Source organism: Lontra canadensis, unplaced genomic scaffold (genome assembly GCF_010015895.1).
Source record: "Lontra canadensis isolate GAN:19392208 unplaced genomic scaffold, GSC_riverotter_1.0 scaffold13, whole genome shotgun sequence".
Lineage (NCBI taxonomy): Eukaryota > Metazoa > Chordata > Mammalia > Carnivora > Mustelidae > Lontra > Lontra canadensis.
Window position 1 is genome coordinate 12,414,523 of NW_022631007.1, and position 18,356 is coordinate 12,432,878.

The following is an 18,356-nucleotide window of genomic DNA, read 5'->3' on the forward strand; positions in this document are numbered from 1 at the left end:
ATGTAAGTTAGATGCAAGTGTCACCCCCATCTTGCTGCTGGGGAAAGTGAGGCATAGAGGAGTTAAGTGACACCCCATGGCTGACAGCTAAGCTGGGATTTGAGCCCAAGGAGTCTGGCCCCAGAGCCCACATTTCCACCCACATACACAAGTCAGGTCTATGTTGCCGGTAGATGGTTTCAAGCTTGGACAACTGGAAGAAGGTTCTCATTAAATAAGATAGTGTTGGAAGGGGTGTGGGCTCAGCGGGGAGGAGTCTTCTAGAAGGTGCTGTTTTAGGGAGGCTGGCTCATGGGGCCGAGCTGCCACAGAGCAGATTATTGGCAAACAGGAGTGGCCTGGGGACAGAACTCAGAAACCCCAGCCGTAAAGCCTAGCCTGAGAAGTACACTCCAACAATTGACCGCGTCCCCGGCAGGTGCCGTGCACGTGCATGGAGGGCCCCACATTGAATCACCCACCCCTGTTCTCCCTTTGCAGTGGAGCAAGTGGCCAATGTGGTTCTCTACTCAAGCGATTATTACACCAAGCCGGTGGCCCAGGAGGAAACACAGTGAGTAGCTTCTCGGGTTTCTATTTCCGGGGCAGCTTAGGCTTCCTTGTCAAGTTCCCCTTTAGCTCACCCTGAAAGGGAAGTAGGATGCTTCCCTTCCTTCCCCTTTTCTCACTTCAAGGGCTGCGAAGAAAGTTAGCAAGTCAATTATGTTCTCAATCGCAAGAGTTCCCAGAGATCTCCCTCATAAGAAATAATGGAAAGGAGAGAAATAAAGATTGAAATGTCACAGTGGGAACAGCTGGAACTTTCTCTTGCTCCTTGGAATAAGTCCAGAGGAATCTGATACGATTTCTGGCCCCGGAGCAGACAATCCAATCGTCCGTCAGCCCAGGCAAGGGTTCTCTGTCTTTTGATTTGAAAAATCAAATCAGTGACAGCCGGATTCCAGTGATATGTCACTTCTGAGCCCGGCGTCATGAGCCATTTCTCTCCCTTCATTAAAATCGAAAGCCGAGGAATAGAGAGAGACCTGCCCAGTCCTGCTCCCTGCTCTTCATTCATACTTAGGTTACTGGGGGTGACGCCTCCCCAAGAGGGTCACTCAGGCAGATCTTTCCCTCTTTGTGTCACTGATGTGTCTGATGTTTTTTTGTATGCAAAAAATATCACCAGAGCTACAAGCAGGGGGCCTGTGTGCAAAGACAACCTGATTCAGCCAGAGAACATGACGTAAACTTTAAAAGACAATTTTAGAATAAACTATTACTCAAAGCAGATCTGGACCCGAGTTTAAATATAGGTCCAGAAGGGAGGGAGGCAGGAAAGAGCTGGAGCTCCTCGGCTGCTCCCTTGGTGCTGCTGGTGGGGGGCTATCTGAGGGGAGAACTCAGCCAGGGACCATTTTCTCCTTTCATCATGGGGCATATGCCATTATCTGGACTTCTTTTCAGCGATTCAGTGCATTTTGGACTGAAGGATTCCCAGGACACTGGCGACCAAGAATGGGAGGCAGGGAGCCTGAAAGCTGAGCTAGATTGTGCTTGCGGGTCTCAGACCAGAAGTCTGGAGGCTGCAGAGCTCAAGGCATTGTCCCTGAACCCCGGGGCTCCCAGGACCCTGGGGCTGACTCCTGGGCAGTGTTTTTAGGGCCACCCCCTGCCTTCTCCTGGCTGCACCAGGAGTGTGGATACAGGCAGCTAGCTGGCTGGCCGGGCCCTGCGGCCATGTGGACAGCTCTGGGTGCAGGTGTGGTGCGAGCCTGCCGGTGACCGGCAGGGCCAACCTCTGCGGCCTCCGGAGTCAGGGATGCTCCAGACCTGGCAAAACCTTGCTGCTGTGTCCCTAGCTCCATTCCTGACTTGCAGATCCACAGTTTGGCACAGGTTCCCTGTGTCTGTCTAGGGCTGAGACACGCCATCTGACCAGTGACCCAGTGACAGGGAAGAACCAGGAGAGAGACAGAGCACCGTGTGCTTTGAACAAAACCAGTCCGGTCTGCATGGTTCACGGGGGGCCCCACTGCACCCTCCTCAAACAGCCAGATCCTCCTGACAAGCAACAGCTCTCGGTGACAGGCCATTTCCAGCTGTGGCTTCTTGCTGGCACTGGCCGGACAGCCTGCAGCCCACTGCGTGGTGGCAGGAGGAAACTGCTGTGATCCCCGACCCTTGTGTTAGTCAGTCTCATTTAACCCCACAGAATACTCTAGAAACTCAGTGACTCAGAGGAGGATGAGGGACTTGTTGCCAGACTGTTTTGAGATGTCACTAGTATTTCTCATAAGGCAAGGGCACTAATAACTTGAACTATCTTCCCCGTGAGTCAGAGGGAACTTGGATCCTGGAAAATGCTTGATGGCTGATAGTGTCTCATGGGACTGATGGTGGCTTTATAGCCCTAAGAACTGTTAGCCAAATATCCACTCTGCATTTCTTCCCACAGAGAAAAAGTGCTACCAAACAGCACTCTGACCACGACACTGATGCTGGTGCCCTTGCTGGCCAACAACCGGGAAAGACGGGGCATCGCCCTGGATGGGAAGATCAAGCATGAGGACACGAACCTTGCCTCCAGCACCATGTGAGTCCTCATAGCTCAGGAGACGAGCCCCCAAGACTCAGTGCACAGGTGGTGCTGGTCTGCCTCCTTCTTGTCTCACCCCCTGGGCTCATGGGCTCACAAGGAGCCTGATCTGATGGCTGTCACTCCAGGCGCAGAGTGAAGACTCCGTGGCCCAGTCAGGCCCAAACTCCCTCCCCTGGTGTGACATGGCGGTTAGGGGAGTGAGCTCTGGAGGCGGCCTCATGCCAAACCCCAGCTCCACTGCTCACAGTCTGGGCTACCTTGGACAAATGACTCGAGCTGTCTAAGAACCTCAGTTTTCCTGTCTGTACAGTGGGGGTGCTGCCTTTTCTCATGGGGAGGTTTACAAGGATTACGGGACATAATCCATGTAAAGTGTGGGGCTGAGTACACAGTGAATGCTCCAGAAATGTCAGCCATTACCTTCTAAAAATAGCATTAGCTAGTGTAGTACCCTAAACACAGAAACTGAGTGATGCAGGGGCACTTGGCTGGCCCAGTCAGTAGCTTGCGTGACTCTTGATGTTGGGGTCATGGGTTCGAGCCCCGCATTGGGCATAGAGCCTACTTAGAAAATTATAATAAAAAAAAATAAACTGAGTAATACAGGTGGCCTCATGCATGATGGAAATGTCATTTATTCATTTCCACCAGGAAAGTAAAGAACGGGAGGTCCTGATAGCTGCAGATGTCAATTAAATTTCAATGAAGCTAAACACTGCTCTGCTGACCCCAACTTAAAGAACCAGCAGATCTAGCACAAACAGGAGGGAGGCTTCAAGGTCAGCTATCCACTGCCACTTCCAGGCAGCCTTCAAGGCTTCCATTCCTGGGACCCTGAGTGTTTGGGGGAGGGCTCGAGGCCCACTCCCTGCCATCCCCCATGTGATGCATTGGGGCTCCCTCTGTGGCCCCACTAGGCCACCTGCAAGGGGATGCCTTTTGGAAGAGGCTCTCCTGCTTGACCTCCATGACCCCGTAGCTCAGGAGCAGCTGTTCTCCAAGACAAGAGTGGGGTCAGCAAACATTTGGCAGGAAGTGGAGTCAATGGATTTTCTGAGAATAATATTGCCAAATCAATAATTTGATTCTAAGGCACTTTGGTGAAGGTCTGGGAGGGTGACCGGCAGGTGCACTGATACTAGATCAGTTTATTCCAGGGGCGGTCATCAAGACCCCAACAGTGGAACGCCACGTTTGTAAAAATGCTGTGTGGTTTGTGGACTGTTTCATAACCATGTAAGTCCTGCATACTTTTGTGAGGAAGGTGAATTTATAGTCATTTTATGAATGAGGAAATTGAAGTTCAGCCAGAAGGAAAGGCTTGACTAAGGTCACCTGGTCGGTTAATGACAAAGCAAAGGCCACTTCTAACCCTGAGTCCCTCCTTTGGCCCCAGCTTCAGGGCTGCCTTTCAGGGACCTGGAAAGTGACAACCACAGCAGAACTTGTGTGTGTGTGTGTGTGTGTGTGTGTGTGTGAGAGAGAGAGAGAGAGAGAGATTGAGAGAGAGAGTGAGTGGGGGATATGGAGAGACTCTTCCATTCAAGGAAGATGGTGGAGGGGAGGCTTACAGCATATTCTCAGGCATGAGATGAAGCACATTCTCTCCCCCCAGCTCTTTGCCTCCATTCAGCACAAGTCAGACAGTCAGGCCTAGCAATAGGGTGGGGTCTCAGGCTTGTATCCTCTTTTTGTCCCCATTGATGTCCACCTCTCTCAACTGACCATGTCCCATGATTCCAGATAAAGGCATTTGCCTTCCCCAAGGAGCTCCAGGCACTAAGGAGCCGATGGAGTCTTTGGAGGGCATCGTGGCCCTGGGAGCAATGTCCAAGGTGCCTCCCATGAGAGGGATCCCAGGCTGGGGTCGTTGGGCTGAGAGCCTGCCCTGCACTCTCAGACCCTTCTCAGACCTCTCAGCACAATCATGCCCTGCCTTCTGCCTGGAACCTTTAGCTCTCTTGACCGTGTTTGTCTGTTGTCATTCACATTGTTCTAGCAAGTGTCATGATGTTTTTCAGACCTTAACTCCTGTGACTGGGCATCCTGAACTACCTAATGCTCCTACAGTGGATGCCGTATGAGATAATAACGTGTTAGAACACCCAGCACGGTGCCTGTCGGACAGTGGGAGCTCAGCACCTGTTAGTGGAACCCGGAATGGAGTTTCTATGGGGAAAGTTAGATGGCACTTTCTTTGGGGACACAGGCGATGGCCTCATGCACTATGTTCATTCACTTAGACATGATGCTGGGTGCTGGGGCCGGAGTACGAAGAACGGAGACTTGTGCTGATGGCAGGTGGCCAAGAAGGTTTCACAAAGGAGGGTCAACTTCAACTTGAGGTCTTAGAGAACAGAGGAGGACGGCATTCCAGGGCAGGCTTGTGTGTGGTGAGGCTGTTGCATGGGAGACACTAGACCATAGCAGGATGTGATGTGGCAAAGGCAGTCAAAGGCCAGCTCACAGACTGCCTGCCAGGCCATGCTGAGGCTTGACCCTCGGGGGCTCTCTGGCTGCAGAGTTGCTGAGAGGTCAGGGAAGAGGGCCTATGGGAGGTAAGTTATTGAGATAATGGAGGCACAAAAAGCCTATGGAGGACTCAGTGGTTGGCCAGGCATGGCAGGTGGGACAGAGGAAGGAGCCCAGGAAGACGAGGTGGCGGGTGCGGGGGATGCATTTCTGGCTGATAAGCAGGTGGGTGAACATCAATGGAGACAGAGCGGGAAGAACCAGGAAGCACATTCTGCACTCTGAACTTCTGGGGTGGGGTTGGGGGAATCCTGAACTCCAATGCAGGAAAGGAATCCCCTTCCCTGACTATGGAAAGTTATAGGACTGACAGCTTGGTTGAATTCACCAGTTCCTTAAGAAGATGCACCCATTATAACAGGCTTGTCTGGAGGTGAGGGTTTTTTTTATCCAGTCTCTGCTTTCTGCTGTTCCTCTGCAATTTTCCACTTTTCCTTTCTGTTTGAGCAGAATAAAGGAGGGCATAGACCGGACTGTCCTGGGCATCCTGGTGTCTTACCATATCAAAGTGAAGCTCACAGTGTCAGGGTGAGTGTCCAAGAACCAATGCTGTGGGCTCTGTCTTGGCCTCTCCCCTTCTGAACTCTTCCTTTCCTGAATGATTGGGAACCAGCAAAGTGGAAGGATCTACACATTCTGTGGATGACCAAGGAGAGTTTTGGAGAGACTCTGTTTGTCTCATTGTTGATTGTGTTTGGTCTGACGTCACGTGGAAAAAAGTAGAAGGAGCAAACTACGAAATATGTTAGCTCTACTTGGCGGAAGTGCATGCCCATCTGCTCACAGGGTAGAAGTTGATACGCAAAAAAGGGAAATCCATTTGGTGCAACATCACACTTCAGGAAAGAAGGGCAGCAGCCAAACAAATTCTCTGTAGATCTCCATTTTTGCATCTTCTATGATTCTAAGTCGATAAAGAATCCCCCCAGTTTTGGCTGGGACAACAAAGTAGAGCATGGGTTGATTTTACAAACTGTGTTACCCCAGTGTTTGTAGTTGTAGTGGTTTTCAAAGCGAGCAGAATTACCTTTGATTTTCTCCAAGAGGATCTAAAATGGTAGAATTTCTTTTAGTGTCAAGATAAGTGAATAACATGGGGTGCCTGGGTGGCTCAGTGGGTTAAAGCCTCTGCCTTCGGCTCAGGTCGTGATCCCAGGGTCCTGGGATCAAGCCCCACATCTGGCTCTCTGCTCAGCAGGGAGCCTGCTTCCCTTCCTCTCTCTCTGCCTGCCTCTCTACCCACTTGCGATTTCTGTCTGTCAAATAAATAAATAAAATCTGTAAAAATAAATAAATAACAACATCTTTGAAAAAGAAAAAAAAAAAGGATAAGTGAACAACAGGTATTCCACAAAGACTTTTGTGGTTTATTCATGAACCTCAGGGCTTAGACCTAAGTGATTCTTCTTTTTAGCTAATCCACTTGAAAAAGAGATGACATCACAAGTAGAGAGGAAGAGTCAAGTTGAATTTTATGGGATTGCAAGGATCCCATAAGCTGTGAGTGCGGAGTGTGCCTGGGACATGTCCGTCTCTGAATAATGGGATATAAGGTTGTGGTATCACTGGGACACTCACCAGCCCTGTTTTGCATTTGTTTCCTAGCTTTCTGGGAGAACTCACCTCCAGGTAAGCCTTGTCACCTTTCATCCTTGATTCTCAGGATGTCATAGGAAACCAATCTGGGGTTCAAGATAGTAAGAGTGAAATCTGATTTGCTGGCAGTTATGCTCAGAGGTGTTATGAAATGAGGCCCACTGCCTTCTGGAGGCATCTTGTGAATGTTGCCTGATCGACGTGAGGCTAGAAATGTTTCCTCCAGACCATAGCTGAGCCTCCCCTGGGCGAGGACACACACACACACACATGCATGCACACACACTCAGAAAACTGGTCCACTCCAGGCAGCTGCCTTTGTGTCTGTGTGTATGAAGCTTACCATCTGAACCATTTTAAAATGTACAGTGCAGTGGCATCAAGGACACTTAAAATATTGTGCAACTGTCACCGCTTTCTGGCTCCTTCATATTTTTACCACTGCAAAAGGAAACCCCGTACCTATTAAAGTGGTCTCTGCCATTCCCCGCCTTGTCCTCACCCAGGGCCACCACTAATCTTTCTATCATGATGGATTTGCCTCTTCTGGTGATTTCACAAATGGAATTGGATGGTATCTGTCTTTGGGCGACTGGCTTCTTTCACTGAGTACCAAGTCTTCGAGGCCCATCCATGTTGTAGCCTGAGTCACTACTTCATTCTTTCTTTATGGCTGAGTAATATTCCACGGTGTGGACAGATCGTGTGTGGGTCCTCTGTTCAGCAGCTGGTGGGCATTTGGGTTGCTTCTACCATTCGGCTCTTGTGAATTCTAACAGCTACCCTTTTTCAGATCGTGCCCAAGGCATCAGGCCCAAAGCCACGTCCAAGGCAGCCACTGACCTTTCACGCTCTGTCATCCTGGCTCTTACTGTCCCCTCCCTGACACAGAACCCAGACCCCATCTGCACTGGGGTCTGACCAGAGTGGCCCTGTAAACAGGTGCGCTTTGACCAAAGCCATAACGTGGGTGAAGGAAGGAGAGACCCTCGCTTTTTTTCACTCCTTCCTTTGTTCTTCCTTGGTCCAGATTTGCCTTCTGTTCTCCTTCCTGACTCCTTTCCTTCCTTCTTTTTGTATAAATTCCAAGTCACCCTGAAGCCCTTCAGCTTCTGGAATTTGGAGTGGCGGGTGCTGCTCATTTCTCTTCTGCTCTCTAGCAAGCAACTATGTGACTGTTGACATAGAGTGAACACATAAAAAGTCATGCCCATTTTGGCAAGGTCTTTTTTTTTTTTTCCCCCAAAACTGTCCCTTCGCCAGGATTTCACCTCTCCTCTACCCACCAGAGCTCATCACTGTACCTAATAACCAGAAGGAAGGGGAATGAGCCTACAAAACCCAGCAGTCTCTGCCATGCCTCAGTGAAGTTTCTGGACCACATTCCAGGGAATACATTTAAAATTCCTCCATGACCACTTCCTGATTTCTGGTTTGTTTTGTTTTGAATCTCACTGAATCCTCTTCCAGCTGGGAATCTCTGCAGCCACTGCTCTGTTCTGTGTGTTTTATAATCCCTTGTGTCTTCTCACCCATCTGCGTTCTCTTTTTTCCAGTGAAGTGGCCACTGAGGTGCCTTTCCGCCTCATGCATCCCCAGCCCGAGGACCCAGGTCAGTCACTCATTGTCTTGGCTTTCTCAAGTCATTTACTGCTTGCAGATTTCTTATTTATTCATGGCTGGTCGTTCCTAACCATGGCCCCAGTGGCATCGCCAGGTCATGGCTTGTCATCCTCACGATGCCCCAGGCCAGCCCATAGATGAGTGTTCATCTCCTCAGCCACGAGCCACAGGCCACGAGCCATGGCTTGTCCACCTTCATTCAGCCCGTGGATGACAGAGCATCACTGCTCTTGGACATGGACTCTCTTGTTGGGTTTTATCGGGGATGATTTACAAGCAGAAGCTCTGGTGAGAATAGGACTGGATTGAGATTTAAAGAAAGTTTAGGTGCAAAATACATCTGAGAGGCTGAGGCTTTTGGATTTCATTTGGAAGCATTAACAGGCATTCATAAGATGAGTATTTTTGACAGTAGCGATTGTGATGAGAATACAGAAAATACTAGAGGAAAGGGTCAGGCCAGGTTCCTGAAGCTTTGGTTCCTTTGGATTGTGAACCCTCTATAGTTATAGTAACAAAGAATATTTCTAGTAAAGGTGCTATAAACATGGCACCTGGCTGGTTCAGTGGGAAGAGCATAAGACTCTTGATCTGAGTTTGAGCCCCATGTTGGGCACAGGGATTATTTAAGAAAAAAAGTGGTATAAGCAAGCAAGATTTATTTTTCTTATACTTTATAGCTTTTTGTATCTTGATCATTAAACGACCTTTAAGATTTTTTGTTTGTTTATTTGTTTGAGAGAGAGAACATAGGCAGGGAGGAAGGGCAGAGGGTAAGGAAGAAGCAGACTCCCCACTGAACAGGGAGCCCGATGCATGGCTCCATCTGAGGATCCCGGGATCATGACCTGAACCAAAAGCAGATGCTTACCCAACTGAGCCACCCAGGTGCCCTATAAAATGCCCTTTAAACAAGAGAATGAATCCCCCTATTCATTTTGGGTTTGTCTCAAAGTATTTTTCCAAATATTTTGGATTCAAATAGTCAACGTACTTTGGGGAAAAAGTAATCTGGCCACATTTTTTTCTTATTTGTATCTGGTGGTATCATTCAGATACTATTTTTTAACTATGTGAGATTGAGATGCATTCTGGTCCCTTTCAAGGACATTTTAAAAGAATATTTTAAAACTATGACCTGAGGCAATGCCATCGTTTATGCCAGATTGTTTTCTGGAGCTGTGAACAGACTTCGCAGAAGTGGGGCTCTTCCTTTTCTGGGTATGACATTTTCATGGTCCATCATCATGGCCCTTTCATTGAACACACCACCATGTCAAGACTAAATGATGATCTTGTGTTCTGGGAGATCTCAGGGAGAAAGGACAGATCACCCCATGGCCTTGAAGTTCTGAATTCCTGAGATTTGAGTCACAAGACTTCCATTCACAGCAGTGCTCACAACTTCCCTGCCTAGTTCCGGGCTCTGAGTCCAGACAGGTAGGCTAAGCAGAAATGGCATTAAGTTGTAGCTAACAAACTCTGCCAGGGCCTGGGGCCAAGTCATTTATACCTAATAGGCACTAAAGAAATGCTACTAAGTTTTTATTATCCGCTGTCAAGAGCATCCACAATGGAATGCAGGTGCTGATTTGATTCTCTTTCTGGCTGATGGTCCCAGGTAGTGTAATTATGCCAGCATGTGGGAGCCCAGGATGGTTCCTGCCCCGGGGCCCCTCCATTGATCTCCTGTGGTTAGCAGCCCACACAGCCACCTCCCTCCCAGTGCCTGAGAGATGGGAGCCTCTCCGTCACTCTGGTGCTCCTGAAAAACCCTCTGGAGCGATTTTCACTCAGCTCTTGCTGGAGCCCCACTGAGGGTTATGGGACTCTACTAGGTGGGCAGAAAGCTAAAGGAACAAAGGAACAGCAGCAAAGAACCACTCAGATGAATAGCAGTTAATCCGGGGCTGTAAAACATATCTGAAAATATAAACCGACAACAACAACACAATGATCAATGTGTTAACAGAGAAACCAAACCATGAGAAGCCTGGGAGTGGTTCCCCAGCTTGAGTGCACCCCCACCCCCAGCCATGGTTAGACGTCCAGTCCCGGGACTCGCCCCTTGCAAGCCGGACCTGAAGCTGTGAGCTGGTCTTGGAGGGTGGGTCGCAACTGCACCTAAATAAAATCCAAAGGGAGAAACACTTTGAAAAGAGAAGGCATCCCAGAGGTGAGGGTATGCCTTATTCTGGTTGGGGGAGGTAAGGGCAAGGTGTTCTGCAGAGGAGCCCAGGTTTCAGATGTGCAGCGAGAAAGGCTCTGGCAGCTGGAAAAGGCAAAGAGGCAGGGAGCGCATGTAGTTGTTGTGAAATGCACACATCTAGGCTTCTTTTCCCTTCAGCTATAAAGTCACCAAAATAAGAAATGTTCCAGGTGCAGCTATCACACAGAATTTATGCCGAGAGGGCAGCGGGGTGGTTCAGTCTATTGGGTGTCTGACTCTTGATTTCGGCTCAGGTCATGATCTCAGGGTCACGAGGCAGAGCTCCTTGTCAGGCTCCATGCCTAGCGTGGAGTCTGCTTGAGATGCTCTCCCTCCTTGTGCCCCTCCCCTGACTCACATGCCTGTTCTCTCTCTCTCAAAAAAAAAAAAAAAAAAAAAAAAAAAAGAATTTATGCTGATAATTCTCTCTCTCTCTCCTTTACCATGCTTACAATTACAGCAAAGGGAAGGTGAGTCACTGCCCTGAGCTTCTCCGGGTTCTCTGACTTCCTCCTCAGGCACAGACCCCCTTTGGGGTCATTCTGTATATACCGCATGCTCTGAACACCTCAGAGTCTTCCTTCTGCTGCCTAGTACTATGACTTGTGCACACACTCGCGCGCGCACACACACACACACACCTGCATGTGCACACACACGTGTGCACACACACACTTGGTTATACTGGGCATGTGTGTCTGCTCTGTGGGTTCCTTCATTTTCTCTTCTTTGTGTTTGTTAAAGAGATTTGACATGAAAAGCTGTGAGCAGTACGGCTTGGTCCCAGGCTGCATCCTGCAGGAAGATGTTGTTCGGTTCCTCTGTCGCAAAAGGAAGACCACCCATCCTGCCTTGCTTGCAATTTCACCGCGAGCTGCGGAGAGCATGCCACGATCCAAACGTTCTCTGCTCTGTTTCAGTTTCCAGGATGAAAATTTGGTTTTCGAGGAATTTGCTCGCCAAAATCTGAAAGACTCAGGAGACACCGAAGAAGGGAAGAAAGACCAGGAGGCCGGGGATGAGTGAAGATGATGCTGGGAATCGGGGTAGTTCGCAGCCTGGATGAGCCACGCACCACAGTTAGCCCTTTAGTTATGCTAAATACCAAAGTGTGAGTCTTCTCCACAGAAATAAAGTTTGTTCTGCTGTGATCTGATTCAGGCTGTCTTGTTGAGGGGGCTGAGTGATGTCACTGACAAGGAAGCTGCAGCTGTCAGGGTCCTGTGCCTCAGGTGGGGGAGGGCAGCATCTAGAAAGGGAGCCAGAACGGCTCAGCGCAGGCTCATGAAGGTGGGAACGTGCCCCAGGTTTGGTGTGCTCACCAGTGGAGCCTGGAGCACCCAGGGCTTTCTCCAGGGGTCCTGGGGTAAATTCCTTCCCTGGAAACATATGGTGGCAGGGGGTAGGCAGTGTTTCTAATGACATAGCCAATCTTAGCTCCACAGCTCCCCAGGAGCCTCCTGAGATGAACAGGGCAAAGGACAAATGTGACCAAAACACTCTTCATTATTAATTTAACTTTTGGACCAAGTCCCTGTTTGAGCTCTGGGATGCTGGTTAAGTTGCTTCTGAAAAGCAAGCCATGCAATCAGATTTGACTAGTTTAAGGGGAAACAGGGAGTGCCCTGGGAGGACCTTGGAGGGGCTCAGAGAACAGAATTAAAGGAAAAATTTGAGTAGCCATGGCTGAGGTGGGCAGGGCTGCCCAGGAGCTCAGGGTCCCGCCCCCTGGGCAGCCATCTTCCTGGAATGTGGCCTCTCCCTGGATGCCCTCAGTCTTGGGGGTCTCTGGTCCCAGTGTGCAGGTCCTGAGCAGGAGACTCTGGCTGGCCCACCTTTGGTCAGGTAGATCAATGCCCTGTGGCCAGTGGGGGCAGCACCTGGCCCCAGGAATGGTTTGTCCTGGAAGAGGAGGCTTCTTGGTTTGAGGGTCTTCACAGAGACTGGGTGTGTATGTGTGAGGGGGCAAGGCAGCTCTGTGTCAGGCAGGAAGGTGCAGCTGAAGGGGAGATGGCACCAGGGCCGTGTCCTTCAGAATCCCCTTCCTGGCCTGCGGTACTCGCCAGTCTTGGGAGCGGCGACCAAAGGCCACAGAGGGGTCAGGGGAAGCTCTGGTACGCTTCCTCTGGTAGGCTCTGGACCATGCTTCAGGGCAGGAGGAACAAAGGGCTTTGCAGAGTTCTGCATAGGTCAACCCCCTCACAGAAGGTAGGAGGGTAAATGAGAGGGGACACGGGTAGGGTGGACACTTGGGGTCAGGTCTCTGGGACCAGGAGCAGGAGCAGAGAGAGCAGGACAGCCACATGGGGCAGAGAGAGCAGGACAGCCCCATGCACATCCATGTCCATGCACATGAAGGCTCCCATACCTGGGGTGGTTCGGCAGGATTCCAGACTGGCTTGTGTCTTGGGGACTGGGATTTAGGCTAGAGGCTCCACTTGGCAACGTTGGACATGATCCCCCACACACGAAACAAGGTGTGGAGTTTGAGGCATTCTGATGTTGACAGGGATGAGGATTCATTTCTGGAGAAATAATAATAATAATAATAATATAGGCAGAAGACTGGGCCTTTGGCCTGTGGGCTTGCAGGGTCAGACATAATTTCTCCTTGGTGTTTTCTCCGATTCCAAGGGAGCAGTGCCACTCCAGCCCATGCCGCCTCTCAGGAGCCTCAGGAATGATCAGGGCGGCAGGCTGCTCTGGGGATGAAGCCCTTCCTCTGTTTCTGCCCAAGCCCACAGGCCAGTTGTGGTTGGCTCCCGCCCGAGATCCTGGGCAAGCGGGGCACTGAGGGAGTCCACCTGGCAGTGCCTGGTGAGAGGACCAGCCTGTTGGTTCCTGCATTGCTTGACCCCAGGACATCCTAAGTCAGGGTGGATGTTAATGGGCTTGACCTTTGGAACTGTGTGGATTAGAGCTGGAGAGAAAGAGCTGGAAGGCCAATCTGGCACACCAGAGGTCCTAATGGCCCTTGCCCTCCAGGTTATTTTGGGACCAAAATGCCCCACACACAGAATTCCAGGTGCTGGCTAGAATATAGCTTGCAGCTGGTCAGCCTGGAGAGGATGTGGGGGTGGAAGCAGGAAGCCAGCAGCCAGCTGCTCCGAATGGGATATGGAACCTTGCTTGGGCTGGGTCTGCGCTTGCTTGAGTCTCTACTGGCATGTTGTCAGGAGGCTGAGTGTTTGTGCGCAGGTCGGATGTGTGGCCCCGGGGGTTCCTGGGTGGGTGCACTGGAATAAACGGGGCACAAAGGAATTGAGAGTGCTATGCGGAGGGAGTGGTGGCTGGGAACGTGGGACAAAGTTCGGCAATCAGCAACCGGAGGGTTGGAGAGGAGGAATCCCTCCTACTTATTATCAAGCACCTGCCTTGTGCTGAAGGCACTTTACTCTTACATCTCCTCATGAGAGCCATGCTTGTAAGTGAGGCCTGTCACAGCCATTTGTTTGATGAGGAAAGTACAGTTCAGAGACCTTACATAACTTCCTGGAGGTCACACAGCTGGGAGAGTCAGAGTCAAGACCTGAACTCTGGTTCCCCTGAGTCTGTTGTCAGCCCTTTGCTCCCCTTCTGGTTCTGAGACTGAGGTGTTGGAGCGGGGAGGTTAGCACTTCTGACTCAGTGATGGCGGCCCTTAAGTTCTTTTTTTTTTTTTTTAATCGAAATGTTATGGAGATAATTGTAGATTCACATGCAATTGTAAGGAACAATACAAAGAGATCCTGTGTTTTCCTCAAGGGTAACATCTTGCACAACTAATGCATGCTATCCCAAAGGATATGGACCTAGTACGGTCTGCCCATCTGCTTCCGATTTCCCTAGTTTTACTTGTACTTGTGTGTGTGTTTAGTGAGCTACAAATTTATCACGTGTGTCACTGGTTAACTTCCTTTTAGAGAGTCTGTTTTCTCCTCCCTGTAACACTTCGCATTGCTCCCCTCCGCATTTAAGACTACTGCCTTCTTTATGGTTTACCTCACTGATCCTTAAGGGGATGGGGAGGGTGGGGACCCCAATGGGCATGTTTGGAAATGTAACGGGGTTGGTTTTTGGTTGTCACACTGCCTGGGGCCAGGGAAGTGATATGTCACACGCAGTGAAGAAACGTCCCGCTCCAAATGTCGATCATAACCCAGGTCCAGAGTAAAAAATAAGATTATTCCCATGTTTTGAAATATATCATGTCTTCTAACGGAAATGGACAGGAGATGCACACATTTTTGCGTTGCTAAGTGGAGAAGGATTAGGATGTGAAGTGTGTTATTAACGCCACCTTGATATGCCCTTAAGGTGGGGTAAACTCAAGGAGGCGCACATTGTTCTAGATGATTCACAGCGTGAGTCATTCCATAAAGAGGCACCGTAGGGAATGTGCTCTTACAGGCAAGGCACTTTGGGGGAGATCTCCAAGGGAACAGCACTCGGCAGTCACAGGAGAACAGAAAGCCTTCTCCGCTCATCCCAGGAAATATGCCTGAGTTAGGTTTCTCTGGTTTAGGAACATAATATGATTCTTAATGAGCCTAATGCTCTTTTAAAATATACACTTATTTTCGAGGGGCCTGAGATTTGTGGGAGAGTTGCGCAGTTAGGACCCTGAACTCCTCCATATCCACCTCCCCTTGTTACAAAAATGTCTCACACTAGGATGACACACCCACCACACTTCATGAATCCATAGTGACACGTGACTAAGCTAAAGCCCAGTCTTTATTCACATTTCCTTAGTTTTTACCGAATGTCCTTTTTATGTTCCAGGATCCCACATGACATTTAGTTGTCATGTCTCATTAGGCTCCCCGTGGCTGGGACAATTTATAGGACTTTGTCATGATTGCAATATACTTTTATCCAGCCACAGAGGCTGCCTCGCAACTCACATTCATGTCTCTTTTTTTTCTTTTCTTTTTGCCTCTCAAATGATGGGTTCTAGAGCCCAGATGCCCCCTGAGCTTCTGTCGGGTGAAGGCGACAGGTCAGTCAACCACCTCTCACTTAGTTTGTTCCAAACCAAATTTATCTTCATCTCCTCTAGGTCTACCTGTGGTCACTGGGGCGGCATTCCTCTTGAAAGCCATGTCCCCGGGAGACATCCTGATTTATCCTGCTCCTTAATCTCCTGACTAGGAGCAGCTGGTCCCTTTTCTTCCCACCTCTGCTGAATCTCACACGTGTTACCTCCTCTTTCCACGACCAGGACCACTGCCTTGGTTGTGCCCCTAATCAAGCATTGCCTGGATTGCTTTTTAATGCCCTGTTTCTAGTCTTTTTTCCTCTGGATCATTCTCTGTCCAGATACACTGGTTCCTCTGCTTTAAACACCCTTCAGCGGCCCCCATGCCAAAGGATGCAGTTTTTGCTCCTGAGAACCGCACCGAGGTGCCCTGGGTCCAGCTGCAGCTGTGCACGTTCCCAGCCTCCTCCTCCTCCCCTCGCCCTCGGCTCAGCAACTAACTTGCGTGGGAGTCTTTCACCTTGTGTTTTCTTGGAAAATTCCCTCTGTCCCCTCACCTTTCCGCTCAAATCTCCAAAATCTGCTGGGGTCACTCCTCCTCTGGAGAGACTCCAGACACCCTTGAAAAGAATGAACTCTTAGCTCCCCTCCACTGACGTGTCACACTCTTTATAATTCATTGATACTAAATGACTAAGCTCCATGGGGATGCAGGACAGGCTCTCCTCAGTGCCCATATTGCTTTGGCTGTCATCACAAAGGACCACAGAATGGGGGTTTCAGCAGAAATTTTCTCACAGGTCTACAGGCCAGAAGTCTGAAATCAAGACTGGCAGAGTCCGTTTCTTCTTCAGAGTTGACAAGCCTCTTTCCTTGGCTCATAGGTGCCATCTCTGTGTCTCTTCACATGGTCATCCCACTGAGCCTGTCTGTGGCCAGTAGGATACCAGTCATCCTGGATTATGGCCCATCCTAATGGCCTCATTTTAACTTGATGCTTTCTTTAAAGGCCCCATCTCCAAATACAGTCAGGTTCTGATGTTAAGAATAACATCTGAAGGATAGTTAGGACTTCAACGTGTGAATGTTGGGGTGGGTAGGAGCATAGTTCAGCCTGTAACAGTCCCTTCTCTCCTCTTGCTTCCTACTAGCTCCTTTAGGTCCAGCTTCTTGGGAAGGCTAGCCTAGAAGCATCAAGAACTTTGGAGTCACAAGGCCCAGGTCCAAACTCTATCTCTTTTCCACTCCTTGGAAGAGGTATCTATCTGAACCTCAAGACCTAGAGAACTTGCTCTGTGGGGCTTGTGTGAGGATTAGAATCACTGGTCAGTTTGTGTGGTGTGTCTGCCCCGTGGTCAGCTTATGAGAGCCATAACTACCTCCATGTGATGACGGAAATGTTCTATACTGGTGCTGTCCCGTGTGGTAGCTGCTAAGCCACACATGGCTATTGTGTATTTGAAATGTGGCTAGTGTGACTGAGGAACTGAACTTTTAATTTGAATTAACTGGAATTGAAACTGAAGTAGCCACATGTGGCTAGTGACTATAGCACTGGGCAATGCTTGGGGGCCTCTGGGCCGGTCCCAGCGTGTTCCTGCATTAGGCCCTGATAGGCCCTATCCTGGATGTGAGTACATTTTCCTGGCCGTGTCCCCATGCTAGATGGGTTCACTTGTTTTGCCTTTGGAAAGTGTCACTCTGAGTAGTGGGGGTCAGGGCATGTTGACTGGCGGGCAGGCCAGGGGCCACCGAGTCTCCAGCAGCAGCCCTCTGGAACGGCAAGGGGACAGTCATGTAGCCCCCTAAGGATTTGCCCCTCTTACCTGTCTAGCAGCGAAAACAAGTGTACTCTTTTGTGCCCTCCCAGGAAGGCTCCACCTACCCCGCTATCATCATCTGGCACTTCCTGGCTAGCCCACGGGGCCTCACCCCACTCACCTATGCCTCCTGCCTCCACCTACAGATCACTCCCCTCCTGAGTCCACTTCTCTATCTCTGTGGCCCCTCCCAATGACCCAGGGCAGCCACCTGCCCTGATTACTTCAAAGCCTGGATCACAGGCCCCAGCTTTGTGACCCAGCCCTGCCAAGGGCTTCCTGTTAATACTCAGGACTAACCCCTTTATCAAGTTTACAAAGCCCTATCTGACCGGCTGGCCCCCAGGCTCATCCCTTCTTGTTATTTTGCTCCCTTCAGGCTATGTGCGACTTCCGTTTTCTCCTGGACACTTGTTCTGTCTCGCCTCCGGGACTTTGCCCAGCCTGGTCCTTCCTCCTGGAACACCACTCTCCTGTCAGGGCTAACTCCTACTAGCCCCTTGCTTCTCTCAGGCATCATTTCTCCCGGAAGCCTTCCCAGATGGAGTTGTGTATCCCGTTCGGGCATCCCAGACGCTAGGACTTTCTTCTCTTTCCTCACTCCTGCATGCATCCATCCACTCCCAATTGTTTATGGTGCAAACTAAGTTCTAAATGCCAGACCCTGCTTTAGATGCTGGCGACACGATGCAGGGCAAGGCAGGACGGTCCGCGCCTCCTGGAGATCACTTATATTCTTGAACGGGAAGACTAAAGATTAAAAAAAAAAAAAAAAGTGAACACAGAGACAAAAACACCACACAAATTGTGTCCTAGACGGAAAACAACAGACGTTAAGACCGGGGACCAGGAGACATGGAGTGGGGGGGTAGTGGCGACGGACGGGCCCGAGCGCGGCTCCGTCTGCGGCTGCGCGCGCGGCCGGCAGGGGGCGCGGCGAGACGGCGTGGGGGGCCCGCCCAGGCCCCGGGCCCGCCCCCGCCCGAACAGGCCCCGCCCTCCAGACCCCGCCCCCGGCCCCGCCCCCGCCCGCTG

The 18,356-nt window shown here is 50.3% G+C and overlaps 1 protein-coding gene across 2 annotated transcripts in view; it reads left to right on the top strand.

Annotated features, from left to right (window-relative positions):
• SAG (S-antigen visual arrestin) overlaps positions 1 to 11,697 on the top strand; it is a 35,701-nt gene extending 24,004 nt beyond the window's left edge. The window contains exons 11-17 of one of the 2 annotated variants that reach the window (XM_032857523.1): positions 481 to 553; positions 2,438 to 2,575; positions 5,564 to 5,641; positions 6,719 to 6,742; positions 8,266 to 8,321; positions 11,002 to 11,011; positions 11,462 to 11,697. In XM_032857523.1, coding sequence (XP_032713414.1) covers positions 481 to 553; positions 2,438 to 2,575; positions 5,564 to 5,641; positions 6,719 to 6,742; positions 8,266 to 8,321; positions 11,002 to 11,011; positions 11,462 to 11,567 — 485 coding nt within the window. In that variant the 3' untranslated portion in view covers positions 11,568 to 11,697. The remainder of the gene's footprint in view (positions 1 to 480; positions 554 to 2,437; positions 2,576 to 5,563; positions 5,642 to 6,718; positions 6,743 to 8,265; positions 8,322 to 11,001; positions 11,012 to 11,461) is intronic. The other variant, XM_032857524.1, reaches the window with a different exon arrangement.
• The last annotated feature ends 6,659 nt before the right edge of the window (positions 11,698 to 18,356 follow it).